The 19,474-nt window shown below is 46.1% G+C and overlaps 1 protein-coding gene across 1 annotated transcript in view; it reads right to left on the reverse strand.

Moving 5' to 3' along the window:
• The window catches only part of ELP3 (elongator acetyltransferase complex subunit 3), a 238,366-nt gene that overhangs the window by 192,903 nt on the left and 25,989 nt on the right, over window positions 1-19,474 (reverse strand). The window contains exon 3 of the mRNA XM_082251144.1: window positions 1,812-1,950. Coding sequence (XP_082107270.1) covers window positions 1,812-1,950 — 139 coding nt within the window. The remainder of the gene's footprint in view (window positions 1-1,811; window positions 1,951-19,474) is intronic.

Genomic DNA, 19,474 nt, shown 5'->3' on the forward strand with positions numbered 1-19,474 from the left:
CATTCTGGATTAACACGGCAAGCAACTTTATCTGGCAGATGATCCTTATTGTGTTCTGGATACATTGGGGAAGGTTTACTAAAACTGGAGCACACAGAATCTGGGGCAGCTGTGCAGAACAACCAACGGGGAAGTTCCGTTTTAAGGACTCGTCCCCCCCGCTCCTCATGCACAAATGGTACTTTTGAGGCGCAGGTACCCGATTTTGTCCTACCTGATTTTGACAGGTACCTGCTCCCACGGAAGTCCTCCTCACTCCCCCTGCAGTCTTTTGGGACACTGACAGGTCCCAGAAGACTGCATCCAACATTCAGGATTTGCGAGGGGCACCCGGCTGTGAAGCCCAAAGTGGTGCCCAAAGTGAATATGCTGGCGCTGTCGAGGGAGGACAGAGGATGAAGATGGCTGGGCTGAGTGCACCGCTGGACAGTAGGTCAGGTGAGTGGCTGCTTTTTTAAAAGGCTGGGGGGGGGGGAGGACGCTGATGAGGACCCTGACGTAGAAGGGGTAGACCAATGGGGCCCTGGCGTGAGGGGGTGATGCAAATGGGGACCCTGACATAAGGGGGATGCCAATGGGGACCCAGATGTAAGGGGGGCGTCAATGGGAACCCTGACGTAAGGAAGGGGACGTCAATAGGAACCCTGACGTAAAGGGGGGGGGGCCACAACTGGGAACCCTGACGTAAGGAGGGGGGGCGCCAAATGGGAACGCTGACATAAGGGGGGGGGGGAACCTTAAGTAAGGGAGGGGGACGTCAATGGGGACCCTGATGTAAGGGGTTGGGGGGGGAACGCAAATGGGGACCCTGACGTAAGGGTACCACCCGATAGGAGCCTGACATAAGGGGGACGCCCATGGGGAGCCTGACGTAAAGGGGGACACCAATGGGGACCCTGACATAAGGGGGGATGCCAATAGGGACCCTGACGTAAGAGGGGCCGCTACCTGGGAGCCTGACATAAGGGGGGATGCCTATGAGGAGCCTGACTTAAGGGGGATGCCCATGGGGAGATTGACATAAGAGGGGGGACACCAATAGGAATCCTGATGTAAGGGGGGGGGGGTTGGACAGCAATAGGGATCCTGACGTAAGAAGGGACGTCAATGGGGACCCTAACTTAAGGGGGGGGGACACTCCTATAGGAACCCCGACCTAAGAAAGGGAGGGATGAACGCCAATGGGAACCCTCACCTAAAGGGGGGGGGGGGGACAGCAAACGGGAACCCTGGCCTAAGGGTGGAGGGGACTTCACCAATGGGAACCTTGACGTAAGGAAGGGGGGACACCAATGGGGACGCTGACGGAAGGGGGGGGTCATTAGGGGCCCTGGCGTAAGGGGCGCCAATGGAAACCCTGACATAAGAAGGGGGGGGCGCAAAATGGGAACCCTGACATAAGAAGGGAGGGGGGAGCGCAAAATGGGAACCCTGACATAAGGGGGGGGGACGCCAATGGAAACCCTGACGCAAGAATGCTAATGGGGATCCTGATGTAAGAGTGGGGACCCCAATGGGGACCCTGGCATAAGGGGTGGCCAATTGGGACCTTGGTGTAAGAGGGAACACCAATGGGGACCCTGGCGTACGGGGGGCCGCCAATTGGACACCCATAGGGAGCTTGATGTAAGGGGGGGGGGGGGGACACCATATGAACCCTGACGTAGGAGCAGTTGGACACCTATAGGGATCCTGATGTAAGAAGGCACTGATGGGGATTCTCTTTGCAGCTCAAAAAAATTTTAAAACACATGACTTGGCCCTCATACTGAGAAGTTTGGAGCCCCTGCTATAGGAGATCGGCTTCTTACCCCACTGGCAGTACGGATTGGTTTTGCCTTTAACTTGGGCACGAGAAGCTTCCGGTACTGCGGCGGCACAGCGGCGATGATATCCACGAGCCGGGGCTGGGCGGACAGTCCATACTTGGCCGATGTTTTGGTCTTCAACCTGCGGAAAGAACAGCAAATATTTAAGCACCGCACGCTATACAGGAGAGTCTTTTAAAGTTTTTTTTTTTTTTTTTAATTAACTGCGACGGCTGAACTCCTCTGCGCTGTGCGTAGCTGGGGGGGTAAACACAGAAAGCACTCACAAGATGCTCTGCGCACAAATCCAATTACCCGGCACGGTGCTGGCCTCCATAAAAGCACACCACTTTGAACATGTGCCTTCTGATAGCCGGGCTCCGAGCTCCAGCTGCTCGGCTAATATGCATCGCCGCTATGCCTCCTGATGCGCACAAATTGTAATTTACTAACTTCCCCTAGCTGATGTATCTTGGAGTTAAAGGAGAACCCTGACAAAAGCAGAATTTTTTATATTGAAAGGAGGAGGAGTACTAAAGTAATATTCATTAGTATTAATAAAGAGCATTCATCACTGACTCAGAACAATGTATTACTATAATGCTTTTTCCTGCTTTGAAAAAGGTGTACATATCTTCAGTCCTTTCCTGAACCTGCCAGGGGGGGTGATACATCAACTTCCTGTGGATTGCAAAAGTGAAAGAACACATCCTGGGCACCTTTTAGACATGCATGCGACAGGGAAGGAACTGGACATTGATGGTGTAGACCAGTGCTTCTCAACCGGGGCTTTGCGATCATGGGGCCTAGTTTGATCAACATCATGAGTTGCCATGGTGTGGTTAGGTTGGCCAGCCACCAGCACCATATCAACCAATTATGATTTAGGGCAGTGATGGCGAACCTTGGCACCCCAGATGTTTTCCCATGATGCTCAACTACACTGCAGAGTACAGGAACATCATGGGAAATGTAGTCCCAAAACATCTGGGGTGCCAAGGTTCGCCATCCCTGATCTAGGGCCAGGATGCATGGCATCATTTGTTGCTAGGGTGTTGAATGGCTGAACCATGGCAACGCATGACACAGATTCAGGGCAGGCGGAATGCGGGGTCACCCCCAGCATTCAGAAGAGGAAAGAGTTTGGCTTCTCCAGAACTGCTCCAGCCCCCGCCCTCTGCCACACTGCTGGAGCCAAAAGGTAGGGCCCTGATGTGAAGAGATAACTGTGGGATGGGGGCCTCTGACGTGAAGAGGGGCTCCTGTAACATGAAGGGGGGCCCTCTGGTGTAAAGGGGGGGCCCTCTGGTGTAAAGGGGGGGCCCTCTGGTGTAAAGGGGGGGCCCTCTGGTGTAAAGGGGGGGCCCTCTGGTGTAAAGGGGGGGCCCTCTGGTGTAAAGGGGGGGCCCTCTGGTGTAAAGGGGGGGCCCTCTGGTGTAAAGAAAGGGGACCCTGGTGTAAAGAAAGGGGACCCTGGTGTAAAGAAAGGGGACCCTGGTGTAAAGAAAGGGGACCCTGGTGTAAGGGTGGCCCTCTGGCATAAAGGGGGGCCCCTCTGGCGTAAAGGGGGCCCTCGGATGTAAAGAAAGGGGACCCTGGTGTAAGGTTGGCCCTCTGGCTTAAAGGGGGGCCCCCTGGCTTAAAGGGGGCCCCTCTGGCATAAAGGGGGGCCTCTGGTGTAAAGGGGGGGCCTCTGGTGTAAAGAAAGGGGACCCTGGTGTAAGGGTGGCCCTCTGGCGTAAAGGGGGGCCCCTCTGGCATAAAGGGGGAGGCCTCTCTAACGTAAAGGGATGGGACCCTCTGAAGTAAAGAGGGGGACCCTCTAAGGTAAAAGGGGGGGACCCTTTTGACGTAAGGGGGGGGAACCCTCTGACGTAAAGGGGGGGGGAGGACCTATTGAGCTGAATTTATTTCATCAAGGCAGTTGTGTGCATTTGCCCAGGCTTAGGTTTCCCATTGATAAGTAATATATACATTTTTAGACTGGGGGGGCTCAAGATTTCATACACTTTAAAAAGGAATCCATGATTGAAAAAAAAAAAAAACTTGAGAAATGCTGGTGTAGACCCATCAGTTGCTCGATTATGTTCTCAGACCTGTTTCTGGAACAGTTACCAAGCAACTGATCAGCACAGCTAAAGTCTGCACCATCCAGTGGCAAGCAGGAAGAAACATGCTCATCCAAAGGGATGCCAGGGACGCGTTTTTTTTTACTCAGGCTCATTAGTTGTCATTAATAACACAATGTGTAGCGCTAACATCAGCAGTGATTAATCAAAATTGACAATAATTGTGAATATAATCAAAATATTCATACAAATGGAAAATCATATCAGTGAAATGTCCATATCAAAAAAATATTATAAAGGTGAAAAAATATTGTGAAAATAAAGTTCATTAGATATAAAGTTGTGCAACAAGAAAACAGTGGACAACAAGTCTCAGCATAGGTGATGGTAGATAGGAGACCTTAATCCCAAGTAAGATGTAAGCCAGAGATGCACCCGTTGGAGGTATATAAAAATGGCTGCTTTCCAGAAACGGAGACCCCCCAAATTAAATGGATAGGCCACATGCGCTTAGGGTGTAAGAGTGGTATAACCGCAGTAGTTAGTCTTCCCCTCGGGTAGCATTGGATCATATAGATGTGTGGAAGGTATGGATACAATGATGTATCAGAAAAATCTCATATCCAGGGATAATAGTAGGCGGATGTGCAAAAAAGGTAGGGTAGGCCAGGTAGGGCGGTACCAGACGTGACGCAACCACGCCCCCTGAGACGCCGGATATGCTTGTGGACGCGGGACGCCACGGTTTTTACGGCCTCTTGCTTACATTCCTTGCTTGGTCAATTTGGATGTTTTGTAAGTGCAAATTTTATTAAAGTTTTTTTTATATTATATTGCGGGATTACGCTATGTGCTTTATTTCCTTTTTGCAATCAGTGGGTGGAGCTAGGCTTGTCCAGGTGCTGATTGACAAGCTACATGCTTGTCAATCAGTCATTAAAATACTGATAGCCACACCCCCTGCAACATCTTTTCCTCCCACTGTAGTGCAAGCAGGCACAGCCTACATGAGGGGGGACACAACCCTGCTCTGAATTCAGGAGCAGTGCAGCATTGTTGCCACCCCATCACAGGAAGCTGCATGAGCTGGCAGGATCAACTGGTACATCCTAAAAAAAAAGTGCAGACACATTTATAATTAAGTAGTAAGGGGACTAAAGTTCCTCTTTAGCTTTTTCTTCACTATTTTTTTATTTTTTTTTTTAATTTGATTTTTCTATCCATTAACATTTAAACTTTTATTTGCATACTTTGTTTTATTTAAAAGGGCCTCTCTAATTAGGCTGCAATTCCTCCTTCCGATGTACTCTGCGAAATCACGTCATGTCACAGAGCTGCCTCGTCTCTCTGGAGGTCGGATAACATTATAGACTGGCAGGTCAATATTTATATGGGACTACAATGGGAACAGACCTGTCATCCGCTTTCCTTTCCTTCCACTCTCTACTGTTTGATTTGTCCAAATGTAAATTCCAGGACGATCGTATCTGGAAGTCCTAACTAACTCAGCAGCCTTGGGGGAACTTTTAATAAAGTTCACCTGTCATTTGTAGAACACGTCGCCACCTTCATAGATACATCATGGTAGTTCTAACAGGCTACACAATTAGTTCACACAACAAGACCGAATATATATATATATATATATATATATATATATATAATATATTTTAGATCTTTTCATGTGACAACACTGAAGAAATGACACTTTGCTACAATGTAAAGTAGTGAGTGTACAGCTTGTATAACAGTGTAAATTTTCTGTCCCCTCAAAATAACTCAACACACAGCCATTAATGTCTAAACTGCTGGCAACAAAAGTGAGTACACCCCTAAGTGGAAATGTCCAAATTGGGCCCAATTAGCTATTTTCCCTCCCCAATGTTATGTGACATGTTAGTGTTACAAGGTCTCAGGTGTGAATGGGGAGCAGGTGTGTTAAATTTGGTGTTATCGCTCTCACTCTCTCATACTGGTCACTGGAAATTCAACATGGCACCTCATGGCAAAGAACTCTCTGAGGATCTGAAAAAAGAATTGTTGCTCTAAATAAAGATGGCCTAGGCTAAAAGAAGATTGCCAAGACCCTGAAACTGAGCTGCAGCATTGTGGCCAAGACCATACAGCAGTTTAACAGGTCAGGTTCCACTCAGAACAGGCCTCACCATGGTTGACTAAAGAAGTTGAGTGCACATGCTCAGCGTCATATCCAGAGGTTGTCTTTGGGAAATAGACGTATGAGTGCTGCCAGCGTTGCTGCAGAGGTTGAAGGGGTGGGGGGTCAGCCTGTCAGTGCTCAGACCATACGCCGCACACTGCATCAAATTGGTCTGCCTGGCTGTCATCCCAGAAGGAAGCCTCTTCTAAAGATGATGCACAAGAAAGCCTGCAAGCAGTTTGCTGAAGACAAGCAGACTAAGGACATGGATTACTGGAACCATGTCCTGTGGTCTGATGAGACCAAGATAAACTTATTTGGTTCAGATGGTGTCAAGCGTGTGTGGTGGCAACCAGGTGAGGAGTACAAAGACAAGTGTGTCTTGCCTACAGTCAAGCATGGTGGTGGGAGTGTCATGGTCTGGGGCTGCATGAGTGCTGCCGGCACTGGGGAGCTACAGTTCATTGAGGGAACCATGAATGCCAACATGTACTGTGACATCCTGAAGCAGAGCGTGATCCCCTCCCTGCGGAGACTGGGCTGCAGGGCAGTATTTCAACATGATTCTGACCCCAAACACACTTCCAAGACAACCACTGCCTTGCTACAGAAGCTGAGGGTAAAGGTGATGGACTGGCCAAGCATGTCTCCAGACCTAAACCCTATTGAGAATCTGAGGGGCATCCTCAAACAGAAGGTGGAGGAGCGCAAGGTCTCTAACATCCACCAGCTCTGTGATGTCACCATGGAGGAGTAGAAGAGAACTCCAGTGGCAACCTGTGAAGCTCTGGTGAACTCCATGCCCAAGAGGGTTAAGGCAGTGCTGGAAAATAATGGTGGCCACACAAAATATTGACACTTTGGGCCCAATTTAGACATTTTTACTTAGGGGTGTACTCACTTTTGTTGCCATTGGTTTAGACATTAATGGCTGTGTGTTGAGTTATTTTGAGGGGACAGCAAATTTACACTGTTATACAAGCTGTACACTCACTACTTTACATTGTAGCAAAGTGTCATCTCTTCAGTGTTGTCACATGAAAAGATAGAATAAAATATTTACAGAAATGTGAGGGGTGTACTCACTTTTATGAGATACTGTGATAATATATATATATATATATATTATTTTTTTATTTATCAAATAATATATATTTATTCACACGCAACATTGAAACTGCATGTAAATCCAATTCTATGCAAATAGAACAAAACCAAAGGTTCTCAGGCTATATTTTCTGCAAATCGAATGTTACCCACAGTGGGGAAAATCATTTTTTAAACCCCTTCAGATTTTGTAAGTTTGCCCACTTACAAAGAAATGAAGGGTCTATAATTTTTATCATTGGTGTATTTTAAAATGATAGAGCCAGAATATCAACCAACATTCCAGAAAAAAACATTACAAAATGTTATAAATTGAGTTGCAATTCAGTGAGTAAAATAAGTATTTGATCCCCAAGCAAAACATGACTTAAGCCTCGTACACACGCAACGATTGTTGGCCGTGAATTTTCGGCCAACGTCCAATCGGCCGATTATCGGCTTGTTAGTATGATGCTTCCGACAACCGACTGCGACTTTTCGGCCGAAAAAAATCTAGTGTGCATGCTATAAAATTTTTGTTGGCCGTCAACATAACGGCCGATTTTCCGTCAGTCAGTACAGATTTCGGCAGACAAAAATCTGATGAGCAAGACTGGGCATGCTCAGAGAAGAAAAAACACACGGAAAGTAAACCAGCACATGACATCACTTCTGAAGTTGGTTGTTGTTGGCCGAAAAAATTTGTGTGCAGTCTAGGCACATTCCAACCAACACAACAACACTGGACAAAAGACGGCCGATCGGTCGGCCAACAATCGTTACGAGGCTTTAGTAGTTGGTGGAGAAACCCTTGCTGTCAAGCACAGAGGTCAGACGTTTCTTGTAGTTGGTGACCAGGTTTGCACACATCTCAGAAGGGATTTTGGTCCACTCTTCTTTACAGATCTTCTCTAAATCCTTAAGGTTTCTTAGCTGTCAATTGGCAACTTCAAGTTTCAGCTCCCTCCATACATTTTCTATAGGATTAAGGTTTGGAGACTGGCTAGGCCACTCTATGATCTTAATGTGCTTCTTCTTGAGCCATTCCTTTGTTGTCTTGGTGGTAAGTTTTGGGTCATTGTCATGCTGGAAGATCCATCCAAGACCCATCTTCAGTGTTCTGGCTGAGGGAAGAAGGTTTTCATCCATGATTTTACAATACATGGCCTCGTCCATTGGCCCCTCAGTGTGTCAAAGTCAGCCTGTACTTTTAGCAGAGAAAGAGCCCCAAAGCATCATTCTTCCACCTCCATGCGTGACTGTAGGGATGGAGTAAGCTGCCGGAGTCTGCTGAATGCAGAGATCGGTGGAGGTGGAGAGGAGGGGGTGCTATACTATAGCCAGTCTGTGGGAATCAGAATTATTGTTGGCTGGTAGGGGATCAAATACTTATTTTACTCACTAAACTGCAACTCAATTTATAACATTTGTATCATGTGTTTTTCTGGATTTTTGGTTGATATTCTGTCTCTATCATTTAAAATACACCTATGATAATTATAGACCCTTATTTTCTTTGCAAGTGGGCAAACTTACACAATCTGCAGGAGATCAAATAATTTTTAGTGAGGAAAATACTATATCATGGCCAGTAGGTGGTGCTGAATATTACAGAATAGGTATGCTAATCAGCTCCACCTAGTGGTCATAAGGCTGTAAAACTTCCCTAATCACACGGTTATCTCCTGATTTGTCCTGTGTAAATGGGGCATCACTGAATGTTCTCAGGCCATTTTCTCTGCAAATCAAATGTTATTCGTTAAAAAAAAACTGAACTGAATTGAAAAAGTGATTAGGAAAATACTGCATTATGGCCATTATATGGTGCTGTGTATCATAGGATGCAGGATCCTCAGCTCCATCTAGTGGCCACAAGGCAGATATTTTCATCATTCCCACGGAGTGAATCTGACAAAAAAAGGTTCTCGGGTTATAGTCTGCAGATCAAAGGCTATTCAATGAAAAAAAACAAAAATGTAAATCTGGAAAATGTGAATTATAGCCACTAGATGGCACAGAGTATCAGGAAATTATGCCCCTCAGCTCCACCTAGTGGCCATGATGTGATATGTCACACAGTTACACTTTTTTTCAAATAATGTTTTATATTGTTTTTTTTTTTGTTTTGTTTTTTTGGCGTTTTTGTTTTTTTAATAATTCTGTGTGAATGGGGGAAACCTTACATTTAATGTTCTGCATTTTAATTATCTGCACATCGAATGGTGTTAATCAAAATAAAAAAAAAATTAAAAAAAACAGTGTGAATGGGGAAAATGGCATGTGGCTCTGAGTATCATAGGAAAGAAGTATGCTCCTCAGCTTCATCTAGTGGCCATATTGTGGTATTTTCCAAACCACTTGCTGACCAGCTGCTGCAGTTTTACTGTGGCAGGTTGCCTCTGTTCCCCAAAACGACGTACCTGTACAGAGCATCGTGGGACCGCTAGTGGGGACGCGAGCACACGCCGATTGCCCACAGTGGGAGCCAATCAGCGGATCCAGGGGCAGCGATGTCAGCCGGGCACCCGCAATCGCTCCCCGTGGAGAGGGAATGACGGTCTGCTGTTGTAAACACAGCAAACCGCTGTTCTGTCAGTTATGAACACAGAGCTCCTGTGTTCCTCCTAAAAAATAAAAAAAAAAAAAAAAAAATCGCATAGGTGATCAAATACCACCAAAAGAAAGCTCTATTTGTGGGGAAAAAAGGACATCAAATTTTATTTGGGTACAGCGTTGCACGACCGCGCAATTGTCAGTAAAAGTAACGCAGTGCCGAATCGCAAAAAATGGGCTGGTCATTAAGGGGGTAAATCTTCTCTTCCGGTCCAGAAGTGTTTAATCTATTATTTGTATTGGGATATTCTGCTACATTTAGGTCCAGCAGTAACATTCGGGGTGCTACACAATAAAATCAGGACAATGCAGTGCTGAAATCTCACAACCTCCCTCTAGCTTTAGGCAAAAAGCTATTGATTTTATTCTCTGCAGATCAAATGTCATTCATTGAAATAAAAACTGTGTGAATGGGAAAAGAATGCATTATGGCCACTAGATGGAGCTAAGGAGCATGCTTACTATGATACTCAGCTTCATCTATTGGCCATAATGCAATATTTTCCTCATTTATGCTTTTCCCTAATGTAATCTACTGTCCTGTGTGAGAACAAGGCAAAAACTGAATGTTGTTTTTGGCCTTTATTCTCTGCAGTTCGAAAGTTATTCATCAAAATAATAACAGTGTAAAAGGAGCTGAGTAACTTGCTGATTTGCTATGATACTCAGCACCATCTAGTGGCCATAATGCAGTATTTTTCCAAATTACACAGTTTTGTTTTTTTCTTTTATGGTTTCCTCTGTGAGAAAAAGGAGCATAAAAACATGTTTTGTAGCTATTTTTTCTGCAGATCAAATATTATTAATGAAATGTGAATGAGAAAAATACAGCATTATGCCCACTAGATGGCGCTGTGTATCCTAGGAATTATGCTCCTAAGCGCTACCTAAAGGCTGGAATATTTTCCCCATTCCTTTTAATGACGTATTCTGCGTGAATGGGGCAAAAATCAAAAGTTCTATATTCTTGGCAGGTCAGAAACTTTGTACTGAAAAATAAAAAATAAATGTGAATGGGGGACGTACCGCACTATGACCACTAGATGGTGTTGGGAGAATCAGAAAATAAGTAGCTCCATCTAAGGCCATAATGTGGCATTTTGCACGCACACACACACATTTATCTTTTTAAATTACTTTTTTTTTTTTTTCAATGAACTGATTTTTTTCTAATGAAGTGTCTTTTTTTTTTCTTTTTTTGCTTTTTTGCCCCTTTTTCAATAAAGTGATTTTTTTTTCTAACGAAGCCTTTTTATTTTTTTAACCAAGTGATTTTTTTTCTTTTCCAATGAAGTGGGATTTTTTTATTTTACAATTAAGTGATTTTTTTTCCAAAAAAATTATTTTTATTCAACAAAGTGATTTTTTTTTTCCAACAAAGGGATTTTATTTTCAAATGAGTTGATTTTAATACATTTTTCCCCCAAAGTGTTTTTGGTTTCCTTTTTCAATTAAGTGATTTTTTTTTTTTTTATGATTTTTTTTTCAACAAAGTGATTTCTTTTTCAATGAACTGATTTTTTTTACTTCAATGAACAGATTTTTTTTCCCCAAATAATTGATTTTTGTTCAACAAATTGATATATTTAGTTTTTTTCCCCAATGAATCGATTTTTTTTTTCCAACGAAGGGATTTTTTTTTTTCATTGAATTGATTTTAAAAAATATATTTTCCAATCAAAAAGTGTTTTTTTTCTAATGAAGTGTTTTTTTTTTCTCTTTTTCAATAAGGTGATTTTTTTTTAACAAAGTAATTATTTTTTTTAATAAACTGATTTTTTTGCTTCAATTAAATGATTTTTTTCCCAAATAATTTATTTTTTTCCCCCCAATGAAGGGATTTTAATTTTCCAGGGAAGGGATTGTATTTTTCAATTAAGTGACTTTTTCAAAGGATTTGTTCTGTGCGAATGACCACTAGATGGCGCTGAGGAAATACTTCCTATGATACTCAGAGCTATCTAATGACCATCATTTTTGCATTTTCCTCATTTACTTTTTTAATTAATAACATTCGATTTGCGATTTATTGGAGAACAAAGCCCGTGAACATGTGATTTCTTTTTCCACATTTGCAGAGAATTAATTTAGTGCTGTTTTCTAAATTTACCCGCTAGACTCTGTTGAGCCCTGAGCGTTGTACGAATGTCATATAATATTCACCAAAAAAACATGGAAACTATTTGTGTGCTGCAGAAAACAACTGGAGCATGTCCCTTGGACCCTGCATTGTGTCCGCTTTGTAATTCTAAGGTTCAGGCTCAGCCATCCCGTTCAAGGGAGAGAATGAGCCCAATGGTTACATCGTGCGTGCGTGGCTCCTCTTTAATGTCTACCACCTTTAAGACCAAATTAAAATCAGAGTTTATCCTGCAGATATAAAGTTTCTATTATTTAGTATTCCAGAAGTCAGAAATCTGCAAGTACAATGCTACCACCTGCTGGTTATAAATGAGAAATGCCCCACAGGTTGTGTACAATGCTGCCATCTGCTGGTTATAAATGAGAAATGCCCCATAGGTTGAGGAAAATGCTGCCACCTGCTGGTTATAAATGGGAACTACCCCAAGGCTATGTACAATTCTGCCACCTGCTGGTTATAAATGGGAACTGCCCCAAAGGATATTTACAATGCTGCTGCCTGATGGTTATAAATGGGAACTGGCCCACAGGATGTGTACAATGCTGCCACCTGCTGGTTATAAATGAGAACTGCGAAACAGCTTGTGTACAATGCTGCCACCTGCTGGTTATAAATGGGGACTGCCCCACGGGTTGTGTACAATGCTGCCACCTGCTAGTCATAAATGGGAACTGCGCAAAAGGTTGTGTACAATGCTGCCACCTGCTGGTTATAAGTGGGAACTGCGAAACAGCTTGTGTACAATGCTGACACCTGCTGGTTATAAATGGGAACTGCCCCACAGGTTGTGTACAATGCTTCCACCTGCTGCTCATAAATGGGAACTGCGCCAAAGGTTGTGTACAATGCTGCTGCCTGCTGGTTATAAATGGGAACTGCGCCAAAGGTTGTGTACAATGCTGCCGCCTGCTGGTTATAAATGGGAACTGCGAAACAGCTTGTGTACAATGCTGCCACCTGCTGGTTATAAATGGGAACTGCCCCACAGGTTGTGTACAATGCTGCCACCTGCTGGATATAAAAGGGAACTGCCCCACAGGTTGTGTACAATGCTTCCACCTGCTGCTCATAAATGGGAACTGCCCAACGGGTTGTGTACAATGCTGCCACCTGCTGGTCATGAATGGGAACGCACCACCACAGGTTGTGTACAATGCTGCCACCTGCTGGTTATAAATGGGAACTGCCGCACACGTTATGTAAAATGCTGCCACCTGCTGGTTATAAATGGGAACTGCAAAACAGCTTGTGTACAATGCTGCCACCTGCTGGTTATAAATGGGAACTTCTCACACAGGATGTGTACAACGCTGCCACATGCTGGTTATAAATGGGAACTATTCCACAGGTTGTGTACAATGCTGCCACCTGCTGGTTATAAATGGGAACTACCCCAAGGCTATGTACAATGCTGCCACCTGCTGGTTATAAATAGGAACTGCGCCGCAGGTTGTGCACAATGCTGCCACCTGCTGGTTATAAATGGGGACTGCCCCACGGGTTGTGTACAATGCTGCCACCTGCTGGTCATAAATGGGAACTGCGCCAAAGGTTGTGTACAATGCTGCCACCTGCTGGTTATAAGTGGGAACTGCGAAACAGCTTGTGTAAAATGCTGACACCTGCTGGTTATAAATGGGAACTGCCCCAAAGGTTGTGTACAATGCTTCCACCTGCTGCTCATAAATGGGAACTGCGAAACAGCTTGTGTACAATGCTGCCACCTGCTGGTTATAAATGGGAACTGCCCCACAGGTTGTGTACAATGCTGCCACCTGCTGGTTATAAAAGGGAACTGCCCCACAGGTTGTGTACAATGCTTCCACCTGTTGCTCATAAATGGGAACTGCCCAACGGGTTGTGTACAATGCTGCCACCTGCTGGTCATGAATGGGAACGCACCACCACAGGTTGAGTACACTGCTGCCACCTGCTGGTTATAAATGGGAATTGCCCCATGGGTTCTGTACAATGTACAATGCTGCCACCTGCTGGTTATAAATGGGAACTGCCGCACAGGTTATGTAAAATGCTGCCACCTGCTGGTTATAAATGGGAACTGCGAAACAGCTTGTGTACAATGCTGCCACCTGCTGGTTATAAATGGGAACTGCGCCGCAGGTTGTGTACAATGCTGCCACCTGCTGGTTATAAATGGGAACTTCTCGCACAGGATATGTACAACGCTGCCACATGCTGGTTATAATTGGGAACTGCGCCGCAGGTTGTGTACAATGCTGCCACCTGCTGGTTATAAATGGGAACTGCCCCACAGGTTGTGTACAATGCTGCCACCTGCTGGTTATAAAAGGGAACTGCCCCAGAGGTTGTGTACAATGCTGCCACCTGCTGGTTATAAAAGGGAACTGCCCCAGAGGTTGTGTACAATGCTTCCACCTGCTGCTCATAAATGGGAATTGCCCAACGGGTTGTGTACAATGCTGCCACCTGCTGGTCATGAATGGGAACGCACCACCACAGGTTGTGTACACTGCTGCCACTTGCTGGTTATAAATGGGAATTGCCCCATGGGTTCTGTACAATGTACAATGCTGCCACCTGCTGGTTATAAATGGGAACTGCCGCACAGGTTATGTAAAATGCTGCCACCTGCTGGTTATAAATGGGAACTGCGAAACAGCTTGTGTACAATGCTGCCACCTGCTGGTTATAAATGGGAACTGCGCCGCAGGTTGTGTACAATGCTGCCACCTGCTGGTTATAAATGGGAACTACCCCAAGGCTATGTACAATGCTGCCACCTGCTGGTCATAAATGGGAACTGCGCCAAAGGTTGTGTACAATGCTGCCACCTGCTAGTTATAAGTGGGAACTGTGAAACAGCTTGTGTAAAATGCTGACACCTGCTGGTTATAAATGGGAACTGCCCCACAGGTTGTGTACAATGCTGCCACCTGCTGGTTATAAATGGGAACTGCCCCACAGGTTGTGTACAATGCTGCCACCTGCTGGTTATAAATGGGAACTGCGCCGCAGGTTGTGTACAATGCTGCCACCTGCTGGTTATAAATGGGAACTTCTCGCACAGGATGTGTACAACGCTGCCACATGCTGGTTATAAATGGGAACTATTCCACAGGTTGTGTACAATGCTGCCACCTGCTGGTTATAATTGGGAACTGCGCCGCAGGTTGTGTACAATGCTGCCACCTGCTGGTCATAAGTAGGAACTGCGCCACAGGTTGTGTGCAATGCTGCTGCCTGCTGGTTATAAATGGGAACTGCCCCACAGGTTGTGTACAATGCTGCCACCTGCTGGTTATAAATGGGAACTGCGCCGCAGGTTGTGTACAATGCTGCCACCTGCTAGTCATAAATGGGAACTGCGCCACAGGTTGTGTGCAATGCTGCTGCCTGCTGGTTATAAATGGGAACTGCCCCACAGGTTGTGTACAATGCTGCCACCTGCTGGTTATAAATGGGAACTGCGCCGCAGGTTGTGTACAATGCTGCCACCTGCTGGTCATAAATGGGAACTGCGCCACAGGTTGTGTGCAATGCTGCTGCCTGCTGGTTATAAATGGGAACTGCCCCACAGGTTGTGTACAATGCTGCCACCTGCTGGTTATAAATGGGAACTGCGCCGCAGGTTGTGTACAATGCTGCCACCTGCTGGTTATAAATGGGAACTTCTCGCACAGGATGTGTACAACGCTGCCACATGCTGGTTATAAATGGGAACTATTCCACAGGTTGTGTACAATGCTGCCACCTGCTGGTTATAATTGGGAACTGCGCCGCAGGTTGTGTACAATGCTGCCACCTGCTGGTTATAAATGGGAACTACCCCAAGGCTATGTACAATGCTGCCACCTGCTGGATGTAAATAGTAAATGCGCCACGGGTTGTGTACAGTGCTGCCACCTGCTGGTTATAAATGGTAACTGCGCCACAGGTTATGTACAATGCTGCCACCTGCTGGTCATAAATGGGAACTGCGCCACAGGTTGTGTGCAATGCTGCCACCTGCTGGTCATAAATGGGAACTGCGCCACAGGTTGTGTACAATGCTGCCACCTGCTGGTCATAAATGGGAACTGCGCCACAGGTTGTGTGCAATGCTGCTGCCTGCTGGTTATAAATGGGAACTGCCCCACAGGTTGTGTACAATGCTGCCGCCTGCTGGTTATAAATGGGAACTGCCCCAAGGGTTGTGTACAATGCTGCCACCTGCTGGTTATAAATGGGAACTTCTCGCACAGGATGTGTACAACGCTGCCACATGCTGGTTATAAATGGGAACTATTCCACAGGTTGTGTACAATGCTGCCACCTGCTGGTTATAATTGGGAACTGCGCCGCAGGTTGTGTACAATGCTGCCACCTGCTGGTTATAAATGGGAACTACCCCAAGGCTATGTACAATGCTGCCACCTGCTGGATGTAAATAGTAAATGCGCCACAGGTTGTGTACAATGCTGCCACCTGCTGGTTATAAATGGTAACTGCGCCACAGGTTATGTACAATGCTGCCACCTGCTGGTCATAAATGGGAACTGCGCCACAGGTTGTGTGCAATGCTGCCACCTGCTGGTCATAAATGGGAACTGCGCCACAGGTTGTGTACAATGTTGCCACCTGCTGGTCATAAATGGGAACTGCCCCACAGGTTGTGTACAATGCTGCCACCTGCTGGTCATAAATGTGAATTGCCCCATGAGTTCTGTACAATGTACAATGCTGCCACCTACTGGTTATCAATGGGAACTGCCCCACAGGTTATGTAAAATGCTCCCACCTGCTGGTTATAAATGGGAACTGCGAGACAGCTTGTGCACAATGCTGCCGCCAGCTGGTTATAAATGGGAACTGCCCCACAGGTTGTGTACAATGCTGCCACCTGCTGGTCATAAATGAGAACTGCGCTAAAGGTTGTGTACAATGCTGCCACCTGCTTATTATAAATGGGAACTGCCCCACAGGTTTTGTACAATGCTGCCACCTGCTGGTTATAAATGGGAACTGCCCCAAGGGTTGTGTACAATGCTGCCACCTGCTGGTCATAAATGGGAACTGCGCCACAGGTTGTGTACAATGCTGCCACCTGCTGGTTAGAAGTGGGAACTGCGCCAAAGGTTGTGTACAATGCTGCCACCTGCTGGTTATAAATGAGAACTGCGAAACAGCTTGTGTACAATGCTGCCACCTGCTGGTTATAAATGGGAACTGCCCCACAGGTTGTGTACAATGCTGCCACCTGCTGGTTATAAAAGGGAACTGCCCCACAGGTTGTGTACAATGCTTCCACCTGCTGCTCATAAATGGGAACTGCCCAACGGTGTACAATGCTGCCACCTGCTGGTTATCAATGGGAACTGCCCCACAGGTTATGTAAAATGCTGCCACCTGCTGGTTATAAATGGGAACTGCGAGACAGCTTGTGCACAATGCTGCCACCTGCTGGTTATCAATGGGAACTGCCCCACAGGTTGTGTACAATGCTGCCACCTGCTGGTCATAAATGAGAACTGCGCCACAGGTTGTGTACAATGCTGCCACCTGCTGGTCATGAATGAGAACTGCGCCAAAGGTTGTGTACAATGCTGCCACCTGCTAGTTATAAATGGCAATTGCCCCACGGGGTTGTGTACAATGCTGCCACCTGCTTATTATAAATGGGAACTGCCCCAGGGGTTTTGTACAATGCTGCCACCTCATGGTTATAAATGGGAACTGCCCCACAAGTTGTGTACAATGCTGCCACCTGCTGGTTATAAATGGGAACTGCCCCACAGGTTGTGTACAATGCTGCCACCTGCTGGTCATAAATGTGAATTGCCCCATGGGTTCTGTACAATGCTGCCACCTACTGGTTATCAATGGGAACTGCCCCACAGGTTATGTAAAATGCTGCCACCTGCTGGTTATAAATGGGAACTGCGAGACAGCTTGTGCACAATGCTGCCGCCTGCTGGTTATAAATGGGAACTGCCCCACAGGTTGTGTACAATGCTGCCACCTGCTGGTCATAAATGAGAACTGCGCTAAAGGTTGTGTACAATGCTGCCACCTGCTTATTATAAATGGGAACTGCCCCACAGGTTTTGTACAATGCTGCCACCTGCTGGTTATAAATGGGAAATGCCCCAAGGGTTGTGTACAATGCTGCCACCTGCTGGTCATAAATGGGAACTGCGCCACAGGTTGTGTACAATGCTGCCACCTGCTGGTTAGAAGTGGGAACTGCGCCAAAGGTTGTGTACAATGCTGCCACCTGCTGGTTATAAAAGGGAACTGCCCCAAGGGTTGTGTACAATGCTGCCGCCTGCTGGTTATAAATGAGAACTGCGAAACAGCTTGTGTACAATGCTGCCACCTGCTGGTTATAAATGGGAACTGCCCCACAGGTTGTGTACAATGCTTCCACCTGCTGCTCATAAATGGGAACTGCCCAACAGTGTACAATGCTGCCACCTGCTGGTTATCAATGGGAACTGCCCCACAGGTTATGTAAAATGCTGCCACCTGCTGGTTATAAATGGGAACTGCGAGACAGCTTGTGCACAATGCTGCCACCTGCTGGTTATCAATGGGAACTGCCCCACAGGTTGTGTACAATGCTGCCACCTGCTGGTCATAAATGAGAACTGCGCCACAGGTTGTGTACAATGCTGCCACCTGCTGGTCATGAATTAGAACTGCGCCAAAGGTTGTGTACAATGCTGCCACCTGCTAGTTATAAATGGCAATTGCCCCACGGGGTTGTGTACAATGCTGCCACCTGCTTATTATAAATGGGAACTGCCCCAGGGGTTTTGTACAATGCTGCCACCTCATGGTTATAAATGGGAACTGCCCCACAAGTTGTGTACAATGCTGCCACCTGCTGGATATAAATAGGAAATGCGCCACGGGTTGTGTACAATGCTGCCACCTGCTGGTTATAAATGGGAACTGCGCCACAGATTGTGTACAATGCTGCCACCTGCTGGTTATAAATGGGAACTGCGCCACAGGTTGTGTACAATGCTGCCACCTGCTGGTCATAAATGGGAACTGCGCCACAGGTTGTGTACAATGCTGCCACCTGCTGGTCATAAATGGGAACTGCGCCACAGGTTGTGTACAATGCTGCCACCTGCTGGTTATAAATGGGAACTGCCCCACAAGTTGTGTACAATGCTGCCACCTGCTGGTTATAAATGGGAACTGCCCCAAGGGTTGTGTACAATGCTGCCACCTGCTGGTTATAAATGAGAACTGCGAAACAGCTTGTGTACAATGCTGCCACCTGCTGGTTATAAATTAGAACTGCCCCACAGGTTGTGTACAATGCTTCCACCTGCTGGTCATGAATGGGAACGCACCACCACAGGTTGTGTACACTGCTGCCACCTGCTGGTCATGAATGGGAACGCACCACCACAGGTTGTGTACACTGCTGCCACCTGCTGGTTATAAGTGGGAATTGCCCCATGGGTTCTGTACAATGTACAATGCTTCCACCTGCTGCTCATAAATGGGAACTGCCCAACGGGTTGTGTACAATGCTGCCACCTGCTGGTTATAAATGGGAACTGCGCCACAGATTGTGTACAATGCTGCCGCCTGCTGGTTATAAATGGGAACTGCGCCA

The sequence above is a fragment of the Pelophylax lessonae genome (genome assembly GCF_965119305.1).
Source record: "Pelophylax lessonae genome assembly, chromosome: 3".
Taxonomy (NCBI): Eukaryota; Metazoa; Chordata; class Amphibia; order Anura; family Ranidae; genus Pelophylax; species Pelophylax lessonae.